Source organism: Homalodisca vitripennis, chromosome 2, assembly GCF_021130785.1.
Source record: "Homalodisca vitripennis isolate AUS2020 chromosome 2, UT_GWSS_2.1, whole genome shotgun sequence".
Taxonomy (NCBI): Eukaryota; Metazoa; Arthropoda; class Insecta; order Hemiptera; family Cicadellidae; genus Homalodisca; species Homalodisca vitripennis.
Genome location: NC_060208.1, coordinates 118,770,060 through 118,796,085, shown reverse-complemented (window position 1 = coordinate 118,796,085; position 26,026 = coordinate 118,770,060). Strand labels below are relative to the sequence as shown.

The 26,026-nt window shown below is 33.9% G+C and overlaps 1 protein-coding gene across 3 annotated transcripts in view; it reads right to left on the bottom strand.

Annotated features, from left to right (window-relative positions):
* Nucleotides 1-16,686, bottom strand: part of LOC124354652 (DNA-directed RNA polymerases I, II, and III subunit RPABC1) — a 52,372-nt gene extending 35,686 nt beyond the window's left edge. Inside the window, exons 1-4 of one of the 3 annotated variants that reach the window (XM_046805278.1) lie at nucleotides 16,321-16,686; nucleotides 12,585-12,673; nucleotides 11,476-11,537; nucleotides 3,455-3,594 (exon numbers count right to left, since the gene is read on the bottom strand). In XM_046805278.1, the coding sequence (XP_046661234.1) occupies nucleotides 3,455-3,594; nucleotides 11,476-11,537; nucleotides 12,585-12,673; nucleotides 16,321-16,377 (348 nt within the window). In that variant the 5' untranslated portion in view covers nucleotides 16,378-16,686. The remainder of the gene's footprint in view (nucleotides 1-3,454; nucleotides 3,595-11,475; nucleotides 11,538-12,584; nucleotides 12,674-16,320) is intronic. The other 2 variants (XM_046805276.1, XM_046805277.1) reach the window with 2 other exon arrangements.
* Between the last annotated feature and the right edge of the window lie 9,340 nt (nucleotides 16,687-26,026).

Sequence of the window (26,026 nt, the reverse complement as noted above, 5' to 3'; positions counted from 1 at the left end):
GGCCGATATGCCTGTCCTCCTTCCTTCTCAAAACCATGGAGAAAATGGTTGCCAGGTTTGTTTGGGAAGGAGCTCTTCTGGAGCGACCTTTGCATCCTAACCAGCATGCCTACACTCCAGGAAAGTCATGCGACTCGGCCCTGCATCAATTGGTATGCAAGATTGAGAAGACGCTGGCGGCAAAAGAGTAGCCATAGGAGTCTTTTTAGCCATTGAAGGTGCCTTTGAAAATACAGCCACTCAGGCGATTATCAATGCGGTCTCAAGACGTGGCGTGGCGTTGATGGTCAGGTGTGTGACTGGATAGGGGCCTTGCTGACGGACAGGGTTGTTGTTACAACCCTCATGGGAGCAAGTGTTAGCGCGTAGGCTACGAGGGGCTGTCCTAGATAGGGTTCTAAACTGGGGACCTCATCTAGAAAGGGTCATTGCCAGGGGTAAGTGGTCTCTAATGCAATGCAGACGTGTGATAGGTGGGCCCTGGGGACTGAAGCCAAGGCTCTTGTACTGGCTTTATGTTTCCGTGGTCAGACCTGCACTAATGTACGGAGCTGTCGTATGGTGGCCAAAAACGGAAGCCAAGACGGTGGTAGCACGTCTGGCGGGTATCCAAAGGATGGCCTGCCTCGAAATCACTGGGGCTTTTCCTAGTGCGCCAGGGCCAGGCGCGGCTCTGGACTGTTGTCTTAATCTCGCCCCCCCTGGACATTGTCATTCGAGCTATGGCCAGGAGGAGTGCCTACTGTCTTCAGCAGATGGGACTCTGGTTGGGCTGCAGCGGTGGGCACTGCAGAATTAGCACTTTGATACAGGAGGATGTTTTGCACATGATCTCTGATCAGATGCCACAAAAGTTTTTCTTTGGCAAACCTTTTAGGATTATTTTACCCTCAAGGGATGATTGGTCAGAGGGGAAGAAACCTCTCCCACCAGCGGAGCTCGAATGGTACACAGACGGCTCCAAAACAAAAAGCGGCACAGGCGCTGGAATTCTGGGAGTGAGACCATGTAGGGAGCTGGTGGTTCTTATGGGTCCGTATCCAACAGTCTTTCAAGCGGAGGTCGCAGCCAACCAGGGCTCAGCAACAATTATGACGGGCCCTCAACCGTTCTGCGGTGTTCCAAGGTGTGAATCCTCTAGGGTTGTCTCGAAATGGATTCGCGTGGAGCATGGGAGAAGGTGGAGGTTGCATCCGGGTTTGAGAGTGAGTAGAATGGTATTACAGTCACCTTCCTCCAAGGTGGCTTTGGACCTTCTCTCATTAAACAGATCAATGTCTTCTAAGGCCATTGGTCTCATTACGGGGCATGGTCACCTGAGGAAGCATCTACACAGAGTTGGCATCCTTCAGGAGGATCCGCTCTGTGGAAGGTGTAATGAGCAGGAGGAGACTGCTGAGCACCTGCTCTTTGATTGCCCTGCAATAGCAAGAGAGCGGTATGCCATCTTTGGTAGCTTGGACAGGGGTGGTGAATTTTCCCAGGAGGACTTGATAGGTTGTTTTCGGCGGTTTCTTGAACTGCTAAAGTTGTAGACTGGTAGGCCTCATGGTGTTTCCGGGGTGCGCAAAAAGCCCTTGAGGCTTAAGTGCATGGCAGTAGGCCGCCCCAAGAAAAAAAAAAAAAAAAGTATTATATTGGCTTCATCCCAATTCATATGATGGCTTTTGGAGCAACAATGATGTGTAATTTTTTACTTTTCTGTTAGCCCCTTCCTCTTGTTTATTTTGTATTCTCTATTCCTTATGTTTAATGGTCTTTTTGTACTGTCTATTTTTTTACTGTAAACACAGTTTTTGGAATCCTGTGTGCCATTTGTTGGTTTTATTTTTATGAGACTTTGTCTAAGAGTATTGTGTGTTTTAAAAGCGGTTCTAATGTTATACTTTCTATCTACTCTTCTAATTTATTTGATAATCCCCGCACATAAAGGATTGACATAAACACACATTTATCACCATTCTGATTTACTGACTCAGGAATGATTTTTCTGGTTAATAAACCGGTCTAAGTATGGGTCTGGTGATATCTAATACACCTTGTATATTATTGTTTTCAAGAAAGTGATTTATGCGGTCATGTACAATTTTCTTTGAGATATTTGCTTGAAGCTATCAAAGTTTAAATTCCTATTTTATATTTAAGATAAGTATAGCTTTATTAATTTTCAAATCAGTTGGGAAAAACGCCATGATTGATAGAAGAGTTGATAAAGAAGGTCAATATAGGGGATAGTTCAAAAATATATTCTACCGACTGAAGAAAAATCAGTTGTTTGGCTGATATTAAGACGCCTGACTACATTTTTATTAAAGCACCCCACAGTGTGATTTTCTTAATAATCGAGAAAGACAACTGTTAGACAAATATTTTTCTCAGTTATCCTTGACTCATTGAGAAACATCTGTCCTGCCTTTTAAAAAATCATGCAAGATCACATGCTGGTGATGCAATCCCTAGAGAAGTTTCAATAAATAAATAAGGACCTCTTCAAAGATTATTATGTCCACCCAATCAATATTTTTTTGAGTGATGATGGAATGCAATCATCCTTAACGTTCGTTATCTTCAGCAAATTACAGCACCTTTGAAAATCCGAAAACCATCTAAATATAGTGGCATGGGAGAGGGCTTCAGAACCAAAGCCAAACTTGGAGACGTTTGGCCCACTTCTCTTGAACAAACCTATCTTAAAATCGTAGCCCGAAAATGTTCTCTTGATAACTTGAGTAATCTTGATCTTTCCGAACAAGCACAAATACACTGATGAACCCTAGTTGTTCTCAATTATTGACTGGTGCAGGACAATAAGATAAGAATGATAAGATTATTGCAGTATACACTTTTTGCCAGTATCTCAAAACTTTCAGAGTAATTCTCATATACTTAAAAAATATTTTATTTTCAAATATTATTGTGCGTTCACTCAAATTTAAGAAGTTAGATATTATTCTTTGTTATAGTGATTATAAAACATCACTGACTTAAATAAACTATAATTCAATTCTTAGTTCTTAGCCTACATGGCTGGTGTCATAACTAACACTAGTCTTCCGGTTTCACATATGTTAATTGAATATGGCTCACCTCAGGGAGGCTGAAATATTTTAAAAAGATAATTGTGTAAGTAATGTTTTAATGTCGTTGGACTGGAAGACTTTGATGTTAGTTATCATTATATTAATTGAAAACAATCCGTACAACAAACCATTAGCAATAAATACAATCATGCCCTTTACAATAATTTTAATTAGTACTAATAATAAAAGTAAATCTAACAAACACCAATATTTGTAAGGAGTTTGATTTATCTCTTTGCAACCATATCAATTTCATCGCATTTGGTTAATATTTAGTCTAATTCTACATAAATGCAACATGAGCCACTTCAAGGGTTAAAACCACTCTAATTAAATGTAAAGAAATAAAATGTAAATTCACATGTTTTACACACCTGTTTGGCTGAAGGAGTCATGCCTGCTTGCACCACAATTATGGCCCTGTGGATGTTTTCTTCCTGCATACGCTGGCAGTAGGTTTTAATGGTCTTTATACCAATCTTTGGTTCGTCAGGAAAAAACACAAACATTTGATCTGAAATTACAGATTTTTATTACATAAAACTTCTATACAGAAATCAGTTGTGATTTTTATTAAGTTATGGAATAATACTTAAGTTTGAATAGGAAGCAACTCAGTATACACAAAATATTTGTAACTTTTTACGGAAATACATTTAACCCTCTCCTGGGTAACTGCCATGATTCACCACGGTGGAGAGCCAGGTAATAATGTCCAATCACCATCAACTGCTTTATCATTGGTCTCTGCTTTGTGCTGCCATCATACAGCTATTTTTGGAACTGCTAATGGAAATATCTATGGACAGTACTGTTGTCCTCATTTATTGCATGTTTTATGCCTAGTGGTGCTATGTAGAATTATATAAAAAACGTTTTACCAATCTTTTTTTAGCCGTTTTCATCAAAATTCTTTCAAACTTCTTTGGCTACTTTGTAGAACTATTACACTTATTTGGTTGGCAGCACTGGCGATAATAGTCGAGACAAGGTTTTACATCGGTCCGTTAAATTCATTCAATATCAATCAATCAATCAAACATCTTTATTTCATAAAAATGTACATATCGTACAAGAAATAGTGTCAACAGAGTAATTGGTTTTAATTTAAACATTTACAATGTCAATGAACAATAAAAACAAATGAGACAAAACAGAAAACAAGAAGTTTGTGCAGATTAGTTTAGGGGTTTTCCCCTTCTTCGGGCGGGCAGAACAACATTAGTTCTAAATACAGGTTTTACAAACAATCATACAAACATTGAGCCTACAAATAAAAATATTAAAATTAAGTGTTTTCACCTTCTTTCAACTTTCATACCTGTTCTATTAGAGTAGTCATTAACAATTTTCTTTTGAATAAAACGAAAAGGGGAAAAGCACAATGTATTTCAATGGTTTCTTAGAGTAAGTAGCTCTTCAGTTGAGTAAAATGCAGATTTTATTAAGAAATTTGTTCAGATTTTTCTCTTTTTTAATATTTTGCGGTAAACAGTCAAAAAATTTGTTTCCTTTAAAAGAAGTTTTCTTTTCGAAAAAGCACAATCTATGTTGTTCAACTTGTCGATGTGATCTAGTATTATATGTATGTACATTTTTCCCTATTGTAGTTTTATTATTTAAAAGTATGAATTTTATTGTCTCAAAAATATATAAGCTATACACTGTAAAAATCTTCAATTCTGAAAATATATGTTTAACAGAGTCGGATTGTTTCAAATGGAGCATAATCTTTAAGGCCCGTTTTTGTTGGATTAAGATTCTGTCCATATTTCGTTTTGTTGTTGTGCCGTATATACAAATACCATAAGAAATGTGGGAGTGGATTAAGGCGTAGTAAATAGATTTTAATGTTTCTATGTTACATGATAGTGCCATTCTTCTTAGAGCATAAAGGCCACTTGATGTTTTGCGCATAACAAGATTTACATGCTCATCCCACGTTAAGTTTTCATCTATAACTAATCCTAGAAATTTAGTTTCTTGTACTTGGTCCAGTATCTTATTTTCGACAAATACTGTGGGCCGTAATTTATTCTTAGCTTGCTTTGTTGAGAAGGAAATAAAATTAGATTTACTAGAATTCAAAAGGAGATTTTTACTGTCCAAAAAGTCTTTTACCAACGACAAGCCAATGTGAGAGGAAATTTCTATTTGCTCTTCACTTTCCGCAGTTACAATTATGTTTGTGTCATCTGCATAAAGGCAAACTTTATTATCATTGCCCCATACAACTCCAGGTAGACCTTTCAAATAGCATAGGAATAGTAATGGGCCCAATATAGACCCCTGGGGGACACCATAGTGAACAGTTAAAAGACGAGAAGCATATTTTTCCTTATATCTAACTGTTGCATTTTCTTTATAATGATTAATTTCAACAAATTGTTTTCTTTCTGACAGGTATGATTTAAACCATGTCAATTCTGTACTTTTCACTCCAAGAGTATAAAGTACATTCAGTAACTTACTGTGTTCAACACTATCGAAGGCCCTTGACAAATCCAGAAAAATGCCAATTATTTTTTGCCCTCTATCAACAGATTCAATTATTGATTCAATAAACTCAACTCCTGCCGTTGTAGTAGACTTACTGGACCTAAAGCCATGTTGTTGTTTATCTAATAGCTCATTAGTTTCGAGATAATTAGAGAATTGACTATATACTACTTTTTCTAAAATTTTTGAGAATACTGGAAATACCGATACTGGTCTATAGCATTTCACATCCTCTAAATTACCCTTTTTAAATATAGGTATAACTTGGGCTATTTTAAATTTATCTGGAAATATACCTGAGATTAGGGAATGATTGATTACATGAGTTAACGGAATACAAATAAAAGGCAAAGCTGCCTTTATAATTGTAATAGGAATGTCATCGTATCCTGAAGAGTACTTATTATCGAAGGATGTTATTATTTTTGCAATTTCATTTTCTGTTACCATTTTGAATTGAAATTTTGTGTTGACTTGACTAACATTTAATAAAGTAGCTTTTGCCGAGTGCTCAATGTTTGGGATTACTAGATTACAATTATGTTTGTGTCATCTGCATAAAGGCAAACTTTATTATCATTGCCCCATACAACTCCAGGTAGACCTTTCAAATAGCATAGACTTACTTTGAAAAGTAAGTATGGAGTTTAAGAACTTCCATACTGCATTCACAAAGAATTCATTAAATGTTTCACATATAACAGATGGATCAGTTATGTAGTGGCCCAGATGAAATAATTTAGTGTTTGTGTAGGTTTTTGACAGTTTTCCAGTTTCTAAATTTACTAAGTTCCATGTAGTTTTAATCTTATTTTTTGAATTCATAATTTTTTCCTCAAAGTATAACTGTTTATTACTAATTACATTATTTCGTAGATCTTGCTTTTTACTTTTGATTAATAATTTTAATTCGTTATCTTTACATATTCTAAATTGAGACTCCAAATAAGTTATTTCAGTTTGCTTTAGTTTTAACTCCTCATTAATCCATTTATTTCTACTATCCAACTTTTCTGTAATATATAATTTTGGAAAATTAACATCAAAGTAATACTTAAATATATTGTAAAAACTATCATATTTGAGGGGAATGGTAGATTGAGAGACATCTAACCAATGTTCTAAGCTTAATTGTTTGTGAAATATGTCTATGTTACTTTTATCAAATTTTCTTACTTTTTTTCTAACTAGAGTAATATTTTTTTATTCTAAATTTAACAATTCCATTATTTGGCCATCATGATCAGAAATATGAGTGATTGCCCCAATTACATTTAAACTATTGGGTTCTATATTGGTGATGAAGTTATCAATTGCTGTTTTTGAATGTTCTGTTACTCGAGTAGGGAAATTTACCATATACCTCATACCATAACCAGATAAAACATTTACAAATCTAGTATAAGTGTGGTTTTTTACTAAAACATCCACATTAAAATCTCCAGCAAGAACAATTTTTTCAAATTGTTAATAATCAATAATCAATAATCAATTTAATAAGAATCCTTGTATAATTATCTTTTCAGAATCAGCTATTAATGTTATCTGTTGTTTACCGCAGCAGCAATTAGTGCCGAACAACAGCCAAAACTCGCTTTTATCAGTTAGTTGTGCGTGCGGTCAGACAACGTGGTCGGCAGGCTTTGGTCGTTTGGTCGTGGATAGATAATCGGAAATTTGTCCCCTAACGAGTGGCTCGGACACTTCAGAAGACTCCTTAATCCGCCTCTGTTAGCTGCAAGCGTCAGCTATGCTAGCCCATATATTGCCGACGAGTTTCTCAATTGTAATTTTTCATTGCATGAGCTGGAAATAGTTCTGAAAAAGGCTCAAAATAATAAGGCGCCTGGATTAGACAGAGTGCCATATGAGTTTTTTAAGAACTTCCATATCAGTCTGAAAAATAAACCTTTGGAAATTTATAATAATATTTTTAATACGGGTGTAGTACCCGATAGTTTTAAGAAGTCTATTGTTTTTCCTTTGTACAAAAAGGGCGATGTAAATGACAGTAACAACTACAGGGGATTGTCTTTTATTGATTGTATTTGTAAACTATTTACCAGTATGTTGAATAATAGGCTCTACAATCGGGTGAATGAAAAGAAAATGCTAACTGAATATCAGGCGGGGTTCAGAAAAGGATACTCTACAATTGATAATGTATTTAACCTTTCGAACATTATTAAACTCCAGCTATCAAACAAAAAAGGAAAATTATACTGCTTCTTTATTGACTTTTCTTCGGCTTTTGACGTCATTGACAGGAAAGCGTTGCAATTTAAACTATCGAATATGGGTATTTCAACGAAACTGTTAAATGTTCTAACTAATTATTATGATGGTACAAGTGCGAATGTATGGTGCAAAGGAGATATAACTGAGAGTTTTGATACCAAAATAGGCTTAAGGCAAGGCTGTATTCTGAGTCCCTTAATGTTTTCGCTATTTGTGAATGATTTGCCCGAAGCGGTGGAGGGAGGATGTAGTTTTGGGAGTACACGGGTAAATACACTCATGTACGCTGATGACATTGTTCTCATGTCGCCTTCTGCTGCAGGTCTACAGCATATGATTAATAAACTAGAACATTATTGCGAAGCTTGGAATTTGAAAATAAATTTAGCTAAATCTAACATATTGGTTTTTAGAAATGGCGGAAAACTAAAATCTAACGACAATTGGACTTTAAAAGAAGAACGAATTAAAGTCGTCGATAAGTACAAGTACTTGGGTATGCTTTTTACAAGCTCCTTATCTTGGGGACGGCATTTTCAAGAAAAATTGACCATGGCTAAATTTGCAATCAATTCAATTTGGCGAAATTTGATTCTTTCTAATAAAGCTCCTCTGAGTGCAAAGATTATCTGCTTCAATTCTATTATTAGATCCATTATTTGCTACAGTGCTCAGGTATGGGGCTTCACAGAATATGATGCAATAGAATCAGTTCAGAGAACATTTATTAAAAAAATGTTACGTCTACCTTATAATACGCCTAACTATGTTTTATATTTAGAAACAAATTTTGAAAAGATTGTTACATACACTAAAAAAATTAGCTCTGGTTATATTTGTAAAATTTTAAATTTAGAACACCACCGTTTGCCCTACATTTTAGCCCAGCAAATAATTTTGAAAAACATCTATTGGTGTAAACAATGGAAATTGTTGGGTGAAAAGTGTGGAGTGGAGGTGGATTTCTCGACCGATAACTTGGGCAATCTACGCAACCAGCTGATAGAGGTGGTATCTGGAATGAGCGCTCGGTGGCAGGCAGAGTGCGAAGGCAGGGCCCGCACCGTGGTCAACCGCTCACAGTATTTAACCTTGGACCTGACCCTCGGTGACAGGAGTGTTTTACTGATCGTTATGATATCCCTACAATATCGTGGGCTATCAAAGCCAGGTCAGAACTGGTTGACTTAAATTACAAACCATGGTTACCAGAATTTAATTATAACTGCTCTTTGTGCAATTTAAATGAAGCTGAATCCGTCTTTCATTTCGTATCAGTGTGTCCAATTTTGAGGGAAATAAGAAAATACTATTTTGGTAAATCAACATTAAACAAAAATGAATATATACATTATTTAAACGGTAGGAATTGGCGGGTTTTGGGGGGTTTCATGAGCACCGCGTGGAAGTGTAGATGGCAATTAATCCAGGAATTCAATTTTTAGGGTCGAATTTAAGGTAGGAAAAAGGGGAAAATATTTTAATTACAACATTTGTATATTTCAGTCATCACCTTGTTTTTTCTTCCATTTATAATGTAATTTTGTTTTAATTTTTCTGGGTTTAAGGTGTTATATGTGTATAAAATGTGTATGCGTGTATGTGTGTGTGCGTGTGTGCTGTTCTACTGAAAAAAGTTGTGATTAGTTTAAAATTGAGAAATTAAATAATTTTAAGTTAGCCTTATTCAGTTTTTGGAAAAGTGTCCCAGTGTGTTGATTTATAATTTTAAATTATTATTGCCATTTAACTTGACTTTTGTTATTCTTAGATTAGTACAGTTATCATTCCTGCTAACCACTACAGACGGCATTCAAGCCATTGTAGATGTAGTGTTTTTTTTATTGTATGTATTGTATTATATTTTGGTCAAAAATAAAAACACTATTTCATTCATTCATTCATTCATTCATTCATTACACTTATTTGTAATTTCCTGCAGTTACTGTTTTACTGACATACTGATATGTTGTTTTTACAGTTCCTTGTACAAGACATGTAATCATATTTTAATATAACAGTACAAACACTTTTTTGTACAAATGAGTATTCATATTGATTTATTTTACCGTATAAACTTAATAATGTATCAAACACCACTGTATTAAAGAGAATTTAATAACATTATAAAGATATATAATACACAACAGTTTTGTTTGACTAGAGTTGTTAAAATAATAAAAACACAAGTGTGTTCTCCAGCGACGAAGCGGCTCATTTAATCAGCCCAGTAGCATCAGAAGCGTGCCACAGTAATTCAAACAGGAGAGGGTTAAGTTTAAAAATGAATTTGTTACATAATAAAATTCATTAATATAAATGGAGAAAAGTGCTATTATGATTAAGAATCCTAATGAAGTGATGAGTATGTGCAAAATTTGCCTAAAATGAACATGTGGCAAATGTACTTTATGCATGGTTTTACTTTGCCAAAGGTATAACAACAGGTGCAGTTCCTTTGGATATGTTGTAGTTGTACGTTTTGACAAGTGTTTTTGTAGCAAGATGGTGCTCTGGCCTCTATAGCCTGCAAGTAATAAGTGCTTTAGATTAAGTCAGTGGATTGGTAATGAGAGACATATTATGTGGTCACAGAATAATCTTAACAATGGCAATTTTAAGGCTTTTTCTTGTGGTACTTATAGGAGGCAAGACCAGTTTGCATTGCGTAACAGCACAGACTATTTTTTGGTTGAAGTAAATAGAGGAATTTTTCCCAAGAAAGGTATAGATTTTCAGTTGTGCTAAATGACCAAAGGTTAAAATTTTCAACAAATCTATTTTTATAACTTGACAATATTTAAAAACTATCAAAAGAATCCATAGGAGACTTTTAGATTGAAAGAAAATATAGAATTCTATAAATCTATAATATATAAGATATGAAGTTGTTGGACAAGATATACTTTAGCTGTAGAACAGGGATGGAGTGACAAAAAAGATAAATAATATAATAATTTGTAAAATCATTGCAATATCCTTAAATGGCATGAAATCACAACTTTCTGAGCACAACACCGAAGTTGAATTGAAACCGATCTGTAAAGCTGGCAGGGATTCACAGTAAAAATTATTTCATTAGATTAAACATGTTTAACACAATGTGATAAATATGAAAATCTTACGAAAATAATATTTTGTTTAAAAGAAAATAAGGAACACAAAAATCATTAATTATGTCTCAATAAAATACTGATGAACCTGACGTACACATTTTAAAACTTTTGCAAACATGTATAATCAAAAATGTTATTATTTGTGATGTATATCTTCTATTATTTTTCATAGATTTAAATTCTGATTGAACTGTATGGCTCCAGGGCACTGTCAGAAACTTTAATTCTCTTGCGCATTTGTACTATTTTTGGAAAGAAAATATAAATACTTAGTTGTTTATAAATTTCACACAACATGTACTTGCAATAACTATAGGTTTAAGATTGTGTTTTGATGCATGAAGATATTTAATTATTATTAAGATTTTTCTCAGTTACATTAATAGCATCATGCCTGTGATGACACAGATGCATTAGTGATTTGTAATTAACTATACCGTCTTGTTTCATTCTTTAAATGTTTCTCTTTCTGAAAATAAAATTTATTTCTACTGTTATTTCTAACTAGTTTACCTGATTTTTTTATATAAGTTCAGACTAACCTGTTGGATCATCATTATGTGCTACTAAGACGATCAAGTCACTTCTTGCTGGGCGTTTTTCACTAAAACATAATGTAGAATAACTTATAAAGGGTCTACATGAAATACTAAAACAAAAGCAAGACATTCTATTTGGTTTAACCTTCACAATGACTTACCCTTTTCTTAAGCTCATACAATATGTACACATAAAGTGTAAACTTGTATTTAGTAGATTTGGAAGTAATTGGGGAAATTATCATACAGTCAATGTTTACAATAATTACATTTTTTGTAATAATGTAAAATAATAATGACATGAGCATGTATTTTCTAATTTTTTCATTTTATGTTTGAAAAACTATTAAAATAAATGTTACATCTGAGCTAAATTTTGGTGTATGCTACACAATATTTTTCAACATTTGTGAAAACTATACCATGGAAAAAAGTAATGCAAATATAAAAAATATACATTCGTTAATATATTTTATATAGAGAAAACAAACATGATCAATGATTACATTATAATTACCTCGTTGGTATAAAAAAGATTTTTACTTGTTATTGTATGTTTGATCTATTACATTGAAAAAAATCTAATTTTAAAAGACATGAATAAATACATTAACTATTTTGTACTGTATAGTAACATGTTTTTACGATAATACACAAATTTAATACAAGAATTGTAAATAGAATAACAAATATGTCAGAAGACCAATGACAAATTCACAAATTACAGGGAAAATAAACACAAAACTCACATAAATGATTGTACAAAACTTGTTGAATGATTCTTTTCAGTTAGACATCCAAAATAACTGTGCAATATATCAAATAGTTATAATTCCTGGCACCATTACTGGTACTTACGTACTTTTAACATCATCCCGTATATAGTAGTACCACATAACCCAAACGTTTAACGAAAATAAAATGAGAATCTAGTGATTATATTCATGACACATTAAGTGTAATCATCAAAATAAAAAATATTAAAAAGATAGGCTACACTGTTGATGTTATTAAATTGTTAAAAAACATAAATCTAAATTGTTATAGCCTATAAATTAGTGAAAGGGCACAAAATGAATTTATACCTATTACTCAACTTCTTTGCTACTGACCTTGGTTTATCTCCAAATTGTTCTTTGAACTGGTCCAAGGTTTGGTCCAACTCATCCTGAGTTACGAGGTAGCCTCTGTCATGACAAAGCTATAACACAAACATAAGTACAAATCAGTTAGTTCTGCAAAATGGCACATTAAGTTCACTATGGAAACGTAAAATAAGTTTAATCAAATAAGACATTCTAATTTAAAGCAGTCTTCACATTTCTGAAGAGCTCCTCGTCAAGTTTGAACGTTATTCCGTATAAGTTGAGAAATTAACAAGTATTTAAAATTTAATTTGTCATTTGATTAATGGCTTCATATCTGCAAAACTTCTACCTGACTCCTGAAAATACCCACAAATTAAAATTCTACAGCATTTGAAGTTTTAACTAATTTAGCAAATAATTTTCTTACATCAGAAACTAGTGTATATTAATGAAAACACAAAATATTGTAACTATTAATTTAATAATTACATAAATGATTTAATTAATTAAGAACAATTTATTATTATTATACAGTTAGGCACTATCATAATAATAAGATTATTTTAATAAAATACAACTCGACAAATAACATGAAAATAATTAATGTGAATGCTAATACAAAATCCAAGCTATCTTGCTTGGGTAGTTAACAAGTGCACTTGTGCCATCTTTAAACCCTCTTTCATTTGCTCTAGAGTTAGCGACTGTTTGTCTATCATAATGACACTTTTTTTTTGTAAAATATTGCAACACAGCCTACAGTATATTAATAATAAATGAGTGTTATCATTTAGGCTAAATCTGACTATTGACCTAAGTACGAAATAAACCATTACAATGGAGGATTATTTGTTTAAAACTACAATTCACATTTAACTATTATGGAGAACAAAACGGCCACTCCTTAACCGATCTTATGACATCATTAACACTTCTTGTTCTCCACCTGACAGAAACAAGATGTATAAGAAAAAACTTTCCAAAAACTCAAGGTTTACACCAATTTGGCTAGACTGAGGGTAAGGATTAATGACATTTAGCATGTAAAAAACATTGTAAACACCTTTTGGGAACCTCAATTGAATAATATTGCTAGATGAAAAGTTCTGTACAGTAATCAAGGAAACAGTCATGCTTATAAAGAAAGGATATTAAAAGCTATATGTCAAGAAAATACACACAAAAAAGAAAGAACAACGACTTCCACTTGAAATTAAATAGCCTATGCAAGAAAATGTAACCAATCAGGAAATCCCAAAAATAAATCAAGGTATTAGTGAAGTTAAAGGCCGGAGTTTCCAATCAAAATTTCAATGTTATTTACATATTCTGCCTGTCCTCCTGAACAACTACCTATGAGTTTTATGGAGTGCAAATCACAAAAAACTATGTTATTTTAAAATTGAAATGAAAATGTTATTTTGTACATATTTATGTACTATGCCTATTTTAATCTATCATTTTCAGTGTTATCAATACCTTGATAGCTTACCTGAGTGTTCTGTGGTCAGAACAACACTTAGTACAGCACAAAAAATCCATCCCATGCAGTAGGTTTCACTGCCTTCTGGGTAACCAAGGTGTTCATTACTCTACTGCGACGCGTTAACTCTAATAAGTTTTGAAAATTGTTTATGTGTGAATTACGTGAGTAGTTAAAATATTAGGAAATTAATGTATTCCTTTTTATTTTGATCATCATGTTTTATCGGAGTTAGAGTATCAATGAGTTCATCGTGTAATCATGTGTTAGGCTATTTTTAAAATGAGGAAAGATATTTTACGTGATCAGAAGTTTGTAAGTAGATTGCACGTTTATACGAAATGAGGAAGTTTAATAGTTACTTTAATTTTATTTATTTCTTAAACTTATGTTTGTTTAACACTAACCTATTTATTTGTTGTAGAAAGATTTGTAAAATTTGTTTGTATTATTTTTGAATTTACTTTTATTCACACCAGTAAAGAGATCACATTATTAGCCTATTGCAATCGTGCTCCTAAACAAAATATAGCCTAAGATTTTAGGGGATGAAAATGACAACTTATGAATTTTTCAACATTAAGAGCTACTTTTCTTGCATGATAATAAAAGTTGTGGTTTTAAGGTGAATTTACAATATTTGTTTGCTTTGTCAAGTTGAGATTCCTAGCAATCATTAATAGCCGGAGGCATTCATGATCAGATCCTCTAGAATTTGATCTTTTAGTGATAAGTACTACATCAAGGGATGTTTTTCATTTATCGCCATAATGCAGAACAGCACGTTCGGTCCTTCCCCGTGCTTATGGCTGGAGGCACTTGTGTTAGGACGATCAGAAATTTTATTCTCAGAAGGTCTAAATGAACAAAAATGCCTTTCATTTGGGTTACATCACCCTGATCTCAGCATTATTGATATTTTTCGTATCAAAAGATGACATAACAGCTGATGTCAGCAGCAACCAATGTGAGGTTGAATCACGGTCACAACAAGATATGTGACTCGCCGTTATTTCACATTTACCTGAATGAACTCTGATGCCCCCAAGAAATAGTGTAACTTTTGCAAGAAGGCCGAAAAAGGCTAAGGAAACAATGATGAAAAAACTTCACCTTGGAATTAGAAAATGTAGCCAACAAGATGAAAAACAAGAAAAAATACAAAATCTAAATTACCAAACATAAAATTAAAATTCCCAGCGGTAGACTTTAATAAGCGGCCTACACTTGGTATTGGGTTGTTTTTAACGAATGGTTCGATGTTTTTATCCAAAGGAATGATTCGATATTACGATTTATTTAGCTTAACATATGATTTCACAGCAAGAAGTAACTAAGTTAATATTTTGAGACTTCGAAAATGGCGATGAATGAGGAAAATATGTGAGAAGTTTCTCACAAATGACGAGATTTGTTTAAGTGGCTTCAACATGTGGGTTTGGCTCCTGGTAACCCATGAGGAGAATTCTTTCGACTCCATTTCATAAAAGCGGTTACTCATTTATATCTAGCTGGGCAAGTTACTAATACTGTAAGGTTTCTTTGATATCTAAGTCGGACAGACTTTAATAAGCGGCCTACACTCGTTATTCGGTTGTTTTAACAAATTGTTCAATGTTTTTATCCGAAGGCATAATTCAATATTAAAACTTATTTGACTTAGCATATGATTTCACCATATTACTTATAGCAGTTTTAATGTAAACAATGGACATCAAGAAGTAACTAATATTTTGAGACTGAAAATGGTGATGAATATGAGGAAAATATGTGAGATATTTCTCACAAGTGACGAGATTAGTTTAAGTGACTTCAACATGTACGTTACAGCCATTTCACGAAAGCTGTTACTCATTGCTATCAAGCTGAGCAAGTTATAAATATTGTAAGGTTTCTTTGATCTGTAAGTCTAGGCCTTTACAGTACTGTTACAGTAATTTATTATAACTCTTATTGTGTACGATTTTTTCATATCGAAGTTGGATGATATATCGAACAATTCGACAAAAAACCGAATAACAAGAGTAGGCCGCTTAGTAAAGTCTTGCCTCTAAGTTTTAAAGGCCATAGTTGGTTTTGTAAGGTTAGTATTAAATTTATGTTTTTGTTTCTGTATTTTATTAAAACTTATTGTGTACGATTTGTACATATCAAAGTTGGATAATATGTTATATAGAATTATCAAATAACAACAAATAATAATGTGGTATTTCAGTGCTATGAAAACGTGTTTCACAGTCACTGCTAAGCTAAAACACTATCCATAATGTATGTTACCTGCATTACTGTTTTCCTTATTCTCCAAAGCTTGTAAGTTTCAGCTTCATCATCCATGGTTAAGAATAAAAATTATACTGTATGGCTTACTTGACAAATATCCCACTTTAAAGCTTTAAATAAGGAAAAAGAGTAACTTTTTATAACAATGGCTATGACGTGTCGACAAAGTTGGACAGAACTAATATTTGTATATTTTGTACTCAACGCACTAAGTAACCGTGTGTGTACTACTACTAGATAGACTAGGTTAGCACGTTGAAGTTGGTGTACAATGCTGGCTTTGTTTTGTTTAGTCTTCTTATTTTTTTTATTTGCCAATATAGCTTAAATTTAAAACCATGCAACTTCGTTGTTTTTTTTTCTTATAGTTACTTTGTACTGCATCATTTTAACGTGTTGAAATTATTATGTTGACTATGATATAATAAGGGGTACTAAATATTTGTTCTTCTTTATTCAGTCTCCTTTAGAACTCACTTATTTTTTCATTATAGATTCACTAGTATTGCGTGTATAGTGAGTATATAAATATTGAGCGAGAATTTAAATCACACTATAATGAAATTACTGTATCTCTAAGCTTTCCATAGTATAGACCATTCCAACTACGGTACAGCAGTGCTACATAAACTGGCAACGTATTATAATTTTTTTGTGCAGAATCATACATATTTTATAAGTACTATTTTTTTTATTAAAATAATTAATTACAATTTTTTAAATAATTTTTTGGACAAATTTCAGAGGCACGACGTTTTTATTTTCGGAGATAATGTATTTTTATTATTGTAAATACTACAATTGCCCGAATGACCTTTTATGTCGTTCACCTTGTTACAATTTCCCAATGCCTATAACATTTGTTTATGTTGTATGTGTCAAATTTACTAAACAATCTTCGGGCGACCAATGAATACTATTCCTCTAGATAATACCAGTAATAAATCAAATAATTGGAGGTAGAGAATAAAAATTCCAGAACATATAGTCACTATTTAGACAAAGAATTGCAATAAAAAGGTAAACATTAAATCGCGCGGTCTTCCAGTATTCATATTATAATGTTTCCGATATTTGGACGACACTTCTTCCTATAAATAGACTAAAAAAATTTAAAAAATATGGCTCAGTCAATAATGTTAATGTAAACAAGTTCTTGGATGATCTTCAGTATTTCTACTACTTTCAACAAAATAAGGTTTTCTTTTAATTATTAAACTATATTGCAAGTATTGAAGAATCACTATCGCGCCAGATTACAGGGTAAAATGAGAAAAAATAAAGTAGAAACTCCAGGTTAAAATTTGTTGCCTACTTAGACTTAATTTAAACTTACTGCCTTTTTGTGGTACCCTCTCTTGATGACATGAAAGCATATTGTTCTACTTTCCTGTTAAAAAAATTATATTTCTATAGAATAACAAGAAAAAAAGAATATAATGCACCAAATTAAAACTGTTAAAAAGGGTCATAATATACTTGGTTTTCTCTCTCTATATTCATAGTATTGTATTCTCAAGGGAAAGAATCAGCAGAACAGGGAACTTAAACTCGATTGCTAAGAAATAATTCCATCGAACTCTTGGGAGTGACACAAGACTGTAACCCTGATTTCCTACTTAAATCGTATAAAAGTTGAACAATTGCGGAACTGGACTATTGCAGTTCTTTATTTAGCCATATTTCTGAAAATTGCTACGATTAAATTTTTCTGCAAGCGTTTAAAATTGTATATACCTTATCTTTAAAAACAGAAGCTTTATTTTACCACTAAATACGAGGTATGATACTGTTGCAGAAAGAAAAATATACAAGATAGACTGACATTAGGAACATTCAGGATATCATACCATGACCTACCTTAATCTACTATATACGTATTTCAAATTTATTGACGGACAAAAAAGAAACTCTATTGTACATAAATACATTAAAACAGATTCAAGTTTTCGATCTCTGCTACACTATAAGCTTCTAAAAAACAAAAGTTCCCGAATAATCGGAATCTTAATTTATTATTGATATTGAGTAATCCAGATTTAGTGTTTAAGATTGATGTTGATTTTGGAGAATATAAGCAAAATGACTTATGTTAATAATTTATTTTAGCAATACATAATGGACGTTTGGAATCAACCTATCGAGGCTTTCTGGTGGTATATTTTGATGGTTAGGAACATGAAAATAGAGAAGGAACAGCTTTTTATATTCGTTATTTAAATATCACAAAAATTTAAACTAAATGACTAGAAATAAATTCACACCACAGAAATATAAGCCATCTATTTTGCAGTGAAATTTGTGTTAACCTTTAATAATGATAATATACTGAACTTACAAGAAAAATGTGTAAAGTGAAAGATTTAGTAACCTGCTACAGCAATCCCTAAAGGTTTAATCCCAGTTGGTTTAAACGAAATCAAAATTACTTTACGTATTTATTTATTGAACATTAAAGTGTCCAATAAATAGTGCACCTTAAGTTTTTGATAGCATTCAAAGCCACCTACTTGATAAATAAAAACTATTAATATGCTACGTAGTATATTCATAAAGTAAGGGCCATTTGTTCTTAGGAAAAAAACAAACACATAAGAAACATTTTATTGGAACATTTAGTTAGCTACAAACCTACTTCTATTCTCTACACAATCTCCGTTCATTTGTAAAGATTGTTTATAGCGCTGCACCATTTTCTTTAATCCCATTGCATACAAGCTTGCAGCCTGAGAGTTGAACCAATTGACGACACCGTTCTTCAGTTTCTCTTTGGTTGTAAAACGTTGTCCACCGAGCAAACGTTTCAAGTGCAAAAAGAGGAAGTAGTCGCTTGGTGCAAGGTCAGGACTTAAAGGTGGGGTGTTCAGAGAGATCCCAACTAAAATCTTGAATATTCTCCTTGGTTTTGGCAGCAGTGTGAGGACGCGCGTTATCGCGAAGGAGGATTTCGTAAGATGGCAGTTTCCGTGTAATATATTCTGGATCGCAGGTCTCAGTTTGTTGAGCATTTCGCAGTACAAACCAGCTGTAATTATCATTATTGTACGTTCCATAAAATCTACAAAAAAGCCCTTTCTGTTGAAAAAATGGTAGCAATTAACTTTCGATCTGTGTACGGTATTTGGCTAAACGTTTTATGTTTTAGTGAATACGAATGTCGCCACTGCAACGGTTGCTGTTTTGTTTTTGGATTTATGTAGGTTTTCCACGTTTCTTCTTTGGTAACTATGCGAGAAAGTCGTCCGCTGGACATTCTTTGATCTTTGTGGTGATCGTTCAGCATTTCCGGTATTAACCTTGCACACAATATTTGTGTACCCCTAAGTGTTCTGTAATAATTTTGTAGAAAGTAGTGCGTACAAGTTGAGGAAAGTGTTCAGCCATTAATCGTCAATCAGATAGCAGTTTTTGGTCCACTTGAGAAAAAATTTCATCGGTCAGGATACTCGGACTGCCACTCCGCTATTCGTCACGGTCATTTGTTTCTCCATTTTTAAATCGTGGCACCATTGTCTAAACTTTTCTTCAATAACAGCTGTAGTTCAATAAAATAGCTATAACTCCCGATGAGTTTCAGCAGCTACAATCCTTTTGCACACAGGAATCGTGTCACAAAACGCACTTCACTGCTGGCGGGATCAACGAATGTCACGGACATTGTTTGCATGCACGGACAAGCAAACGACTGAAACAAAACACATGCTGCTTTGCTTCACAATGAATCATTAGATGGCGCTGCAGGAGTAAAACTGTGTTCCAATTTGTTTATATTTAAATATAAGCAAACGGCCCTTACTTCATGATCGCCTCGTATTGTGGCCATAGAGTAAAATTAAAAAAAATTGATCTTGTAAACATTCCAAACTGATGAGTGATCGTAGTAAACTGATCTAACCACCAGGTTACGTAAAATTGTTTTTGTATGTGTGTTCGCAAACCAATCTCAATACTGGTATCAATTTTTAATACGTGTAAATCTGACACTGTGGTATTTTCCCAAGGTTTGGAAGCATGCTGAAATTACCGTCCTCCAAAAGCCCAGCAAACCTAAAGATTCCCCAAACTACAGCTCAATTAGCCTTCTTTAGTCAATTTACATAAGTTGCTTCAGAAAGTTATTTACAAAAGAATATATTGAAGTATTTATAAGAATCCAATGTTACTACTCCTCACTGTTTGGATTTAAACGGTGACATTAATGTCTTGTCCAAAAGTTGAAGTTTATGTGCTATATAGGAGGGTAGGCTGATAATAGAAACATGATTTGTGCGAGCAAGGTTCACAATGTCAATGTTTTTCGTGTGATTATTATACCCATCAAAAATTAGGAAAATCGGATATTCTACTGTAAGTTTGGATGCCTCAATAAAATGGACGAACCACTCTGTAAACAGGGTTCTCGAGATCCAGCCTGAAGGGTGGCATCTGCCGATGGCAACAATATAGGCTCCCCTCATCAAGGTTCAATCATATTCCTTGTAGGGAAAAAAATAATTGGATGTACAAACGTTCCTCCTGCGCCCATTTAACACACAGTAGTGATGAGAGACCCTTTCTCTGTAGAACTTAAGGCTCCGACTTGGCGTTTTTCCTTTGGGATCTCTAAATGTGGCACTTTACTTTGAATAACAGAAATGCCACTTTCTACATTAAATATGCAATCTGGTGGATACGGAAGTTTCTCTAGTTCTGCCTCCATAAAATCAAAGAAACCATTCACTGACTCCTTATTAAACCCATTGGCTCGGGAAAAGGAAATAGGGTTTTAGGATAGAGAGAACGCTTTTATAGCAATTCATGTAGCCTAATAGTCAAACCAAGCACGCCTGCAACACCATCACCACCAAAAGGATGTTTTATTCCATTTTTCTTCCAAAGTTGAAAAACTAGACGCCGAACATCATGTCTAGTTAGCCCGTAAATTTTCGTTTCTATTGTTAGAAGGAAAGAAGTTTCCATTCAAAGGACACTGAAAGAGGGCTTTTGGACGCATATTAATTTAATCGTTTTAAATTAAACATCTTCCTTAATTCTACGGCCAAATACGAAGGCCGTAACAGTGCATAAGGTTTAACATTGCTTTTATGAGGCTACAATCTAGATGGCTACCACTACAGGCGGTTCTGAGTCTCTTGGTTGGGAAGAGAGGCAGGATGGAAATAGATGAGACGAATTACTTTTTGTATCATAGATCGCTCGACTAATGCCACCTTTTTAATTGGGGAGATCTCACAGTACTTACAATATCCTGGTCTTTTGATTTTGCTTCTGTGCCCATAGTTTGCAAGACTTATCAGTCGCTAATTAACAATATACAAAAATTTAAATGTGAAATTGATAATCATGCATGCCTTAAAATAAAAATACATATTCAACAGATAATGTCAAATAAAACTTCTGTTTAAGAATGTGTAGATTCGGAGGAAATTCTATTTTCGATTTCCCTGTGGGCTGGAAGGACAACACACAGGTGCCAGGTTAACATAGGTGAGATAAGTAAGTTTTAATTTAATTGTAATCCTGGCATCAACTTTGGAGATTCAAATAATCACTAAAATAAATCAGTGAGAACGTTTATTCAATAACAATAACGGTATCAATGTTATAAACTGAACCGAAAATAATATTATTTTTTTACCAAAGATGTGCATGTATACCCTGATTTTTGTGCATGAGGACAACTAATGAAACCAATGCCAGCTATAAGGAAAGTCCTTGGTACATTTCTCCATTGCCTGCACAAGTTATTAAAATTCCACTAAACAGAGCTAATTATTATCCACAACGGAATTTTACCATACCAGATTAGGAGAGCCTAGCCTTAAAGGATGGACAACATATCAGGTTTATTCTTCTATCAAAAAGACATTACGTTATTTCTGCTTAGCCTAAATACAATGGGGTTGCAGGGCAGAAAACATAATAAGCATAATCAAGATAGTGAGGACATACACTGCAATTAGTGAGTTAGTGAAACTGGAGACTGATATAGTACACTATATGGTTCAGTCCGTCGATGAAGCTTGGAAAATGAAAAGGGCGAATACTCTAAAGTATTTCCAAGGAGGCACCCAGAAAGTTTAGACCTTACAAAATTTGTCTCTCGTAGGCTACTGAATGAGTTTAGTATGACACATCTGGATCTTTTTGGCGTTACCAAATGTACTCGTATAGCAAGTTCATGTAAGTCAACTGACCATCCATCTGACCAAAGTTAACGAGATGAAGAAAAGTAGGCAGGCACTACCGATATCCCCCAGACTCTCTTTAGCAGGAGCTTGATATAACTATTTTAGCTCGTCAGTTTGGAAAATAGACCGCTTAGAACATATCTTTCCTGAGTTATTAATAAACACTGAATTAATGTTCGGATATGGCTTACGTTATTACAGTGATAAACAAGCAAACGGTTTATCGACGATAACTGCTGGGATATGAATTTGCATCGCAGATTGAAGAGGAGACGAATCGAATTACATGTTTGAGTGTGACTGCCTAATAGACATGCTAAGCGGTGACATGAATCTGCTTCACGTTACAAACACAGGGGGCTGTGTTGAGAATACATTTCAACAGTGTGAACATACTACACAACATTCTACGCAGATGGAATAGGAGACGAATCGAATTACATGTTTGAGTGTGACTGCCTAATAGACATGCTAAGCAGTGACTTGAATCTGCTTCACGTTACAAACACAGGGGGCTGTGTTGAGAATACATTTCAACAGTGTGAACATACTACACAACATTCTACGCAGATGGAATAGGAGACGAATCGAATTACATGTTTGAGTGTGTCTGCCTAATAGACATGCTAAGCAGTGACTTGAATCTGCTTCACGTTACAAACACAGGGGGCTGTGTTGAGAATACATTTCAACAGTGTGAACATACTACACAACATTCTACGCAGATGGAATAGGAGACGAATCGAATTACATGTTTGAGTGTGACTGCCTAATAGACATGCTAAGCAGTGACTTGAATCTGCTTCACGTTACAAACACAGGGGGCTGTGTTGAGAATACATTTCAACAGCGTGAACATACTACACAACATTCTACGCAGATGGAATAGGAGACGAATCGAATTACATGTTTGAGTGTGACTGCCTAATAGACATGCTAAGCAGTGACTTGAATCTGCTTCACGTTACAAACACAGGGGGCTGTGTTGAGAATACATTTCAACAGCGTGAACATACTACACAACATTCTACGCAGATGGAATAGGAGACGAATCGAATTACATGTTTGAGTGTGACTGCCTAATAGACATGCTAAGCAGTGACTTGAATCTGCTTCACGTTACAAACACAGGGGGCTGTGTTGAGAATACATTTCAACAGTGTGAACATACTACACAACATTCTTCGCAGATGGAATAGGAGACGAATCGAATTACATGTTTGAGTGTGACTGCCTAATAGACATGCTAAGCGGTGACATGAATCTGCTTCACGTTACAAACACAGGGGGCTGTGTTGAGAATACATTTCAACAGTGTGAACATACTACACAACATTCTACGCAGATGGAATAGGAGACGAATCGAATTACATGTTTGAGTGTGTCTGCCTAATAGACATGCTAAGCGGTGACATGAATCTGCTTCACGTTACAAACACAGGGGGCTGTGTTGGGAATACATTTCAACAGTGTGAACATACTACACAACATTCTACGCAGATGGAATAGGAGACGAATCGAATTACATGTTTGAGTGTGACTGCCTAATAGACATGCTAAGCAGTGACTTGAATCTGCTTCACGTTACAAACACGGGGCTGTGTTGAGAACATACTTCAACAGTGTGAGCATACTACATAACTTTCTGCTCAACAACTTTGCACTGTTCTCTATAGAAGTAATTTAATTCAGTTCTCCAAGGCTCTCATGATTGGCTAGGGACTAAGTGGTTTTAAAATATTAATACATCAATCTTTGTAGATTGATTTATACCCTTCCTTTCCAGGGTGTACAGTTCAATGTATGGCAGTACCATAAATATTTGCCACATTGTAAACCACATGGATAGAACGTTAGTAATGACTTTTAAGAGTAAGTTTGCTACTTATAAAACAAAATACTACAGAAATAAACTGTAAAATGAATCTAAGAAAATATTTGCTTGACTGTCGTATTCTCTAATTTAATATTTAAATTAGGTCACATTGTTTTCAATACATTTATTGCATTGAAATTAAACCATCATTGTCAATTAAAAAAGGCTTAGATTATTTTGTTAATAATAAAAGGATATTAATATATAATAAGTTATCTTAAGTAATTTATTTAAATTCAAATAAAAGTTTAATCTGTTTCGATATTTATTAGTATTTTCCAGATCTTAAATATGAATTTGCAAACCGCAAGAGATTTCTTCAACAGAGCTTCTGTGAAGATGTTCCCCTACACAATAAATTTAATGATTTAACATTGGCGGATAAAGCAGTAGTTTGTTATCCATGTGATATTAAAGATTTCTTTTTCTGTCTTCAGGAAAAATATATAACTATATAAAAGGGATATGATTTGTTTAATGCCTAAAAAGAAATTATTGCAGGAACCTTAACCCTAGAACTGGAAAAATCGTAATTTATGACGCATTTGTTCCCGCTGTGAACTGGCAGAGTCGTAATTTGCGACGCGTTAAACATCATCTGCTAATTACGTCATGTTTCGAACAATCTTAATTTAAATTGTAATTTAATTATAATCGGCAGATTTCACGCTTTCTTTTAATGTACTCACACGTTTAACGTTTATTTAGAATTAACTGGCAACTCAAAGCTAAAGGTGTCTGACGCGTTATGCAATTTTGATAGATGTTGCTGTTTAAATCCGCTGGATTCTGGTCAGTTTATTTTTGTTTTGAATCTGTATTAGAAGTAGACATTTTATTGATTATCATAACAACTCAGATATCTTTTATATTTTCGAATGTAAGATTTTTAGTGTTTTCTATGGGCTGTAGAAAATAAAAAAAATCTACTTCTATAAAATAACAGTTTCTACTTAGGAGCACGATACTCCAATGGATGTAAAAGTAAACCAAATTTGTATTTCATTTATAATGAACTGAATTTTAGTCTGATTAAAAAGATGTATAGCCTCTTATGTTTTGAGTGGTAACTGATTTTGCAGTTAATGTTTTATTTAACTGCGCAAGGGATTAAAAAGCTGTGCCAGTAAGGCTAAGTTGTCTTATCTGTTCTATGGTTTAGAGAACTCTTTATTACTAGAAGTTCCAATAAGTAAGTTTACAGCGTTAATGCTGATGTGAGATCCATGGTTATCCATTACCAAGAGCACCGGGTTGTCCTTAGAAGAATGAATGTGTGTTTGAAAGTGCTTTAGCCATTCTAGGAATATTTCTGAGTTGCTATAGCCTGAATCTGAACAAAACATGACAGCTTCTGTAGGAGCACCATTTAACAATTCTTGTTTCAGTCTTTTCCTGGCAAAAACGATAGTAGGTGGAATGAAATTACCACTCGCACTCATTGCACAAATTACTGTTGTCAACTGACCCCTTTCTGCCGATGAAACTTTTCCGACAGCTTTTTTACCTTGAACTGACACCACCCCACTCTTTTCCAGCCATTTTAGTGTCTTTATCAAAGGGATTACTAACTTGATTAGTTTCTGCAAATTCAAAAGCTAATTTTCGAAAATCCTTGAATGTCAAACCATAAAAA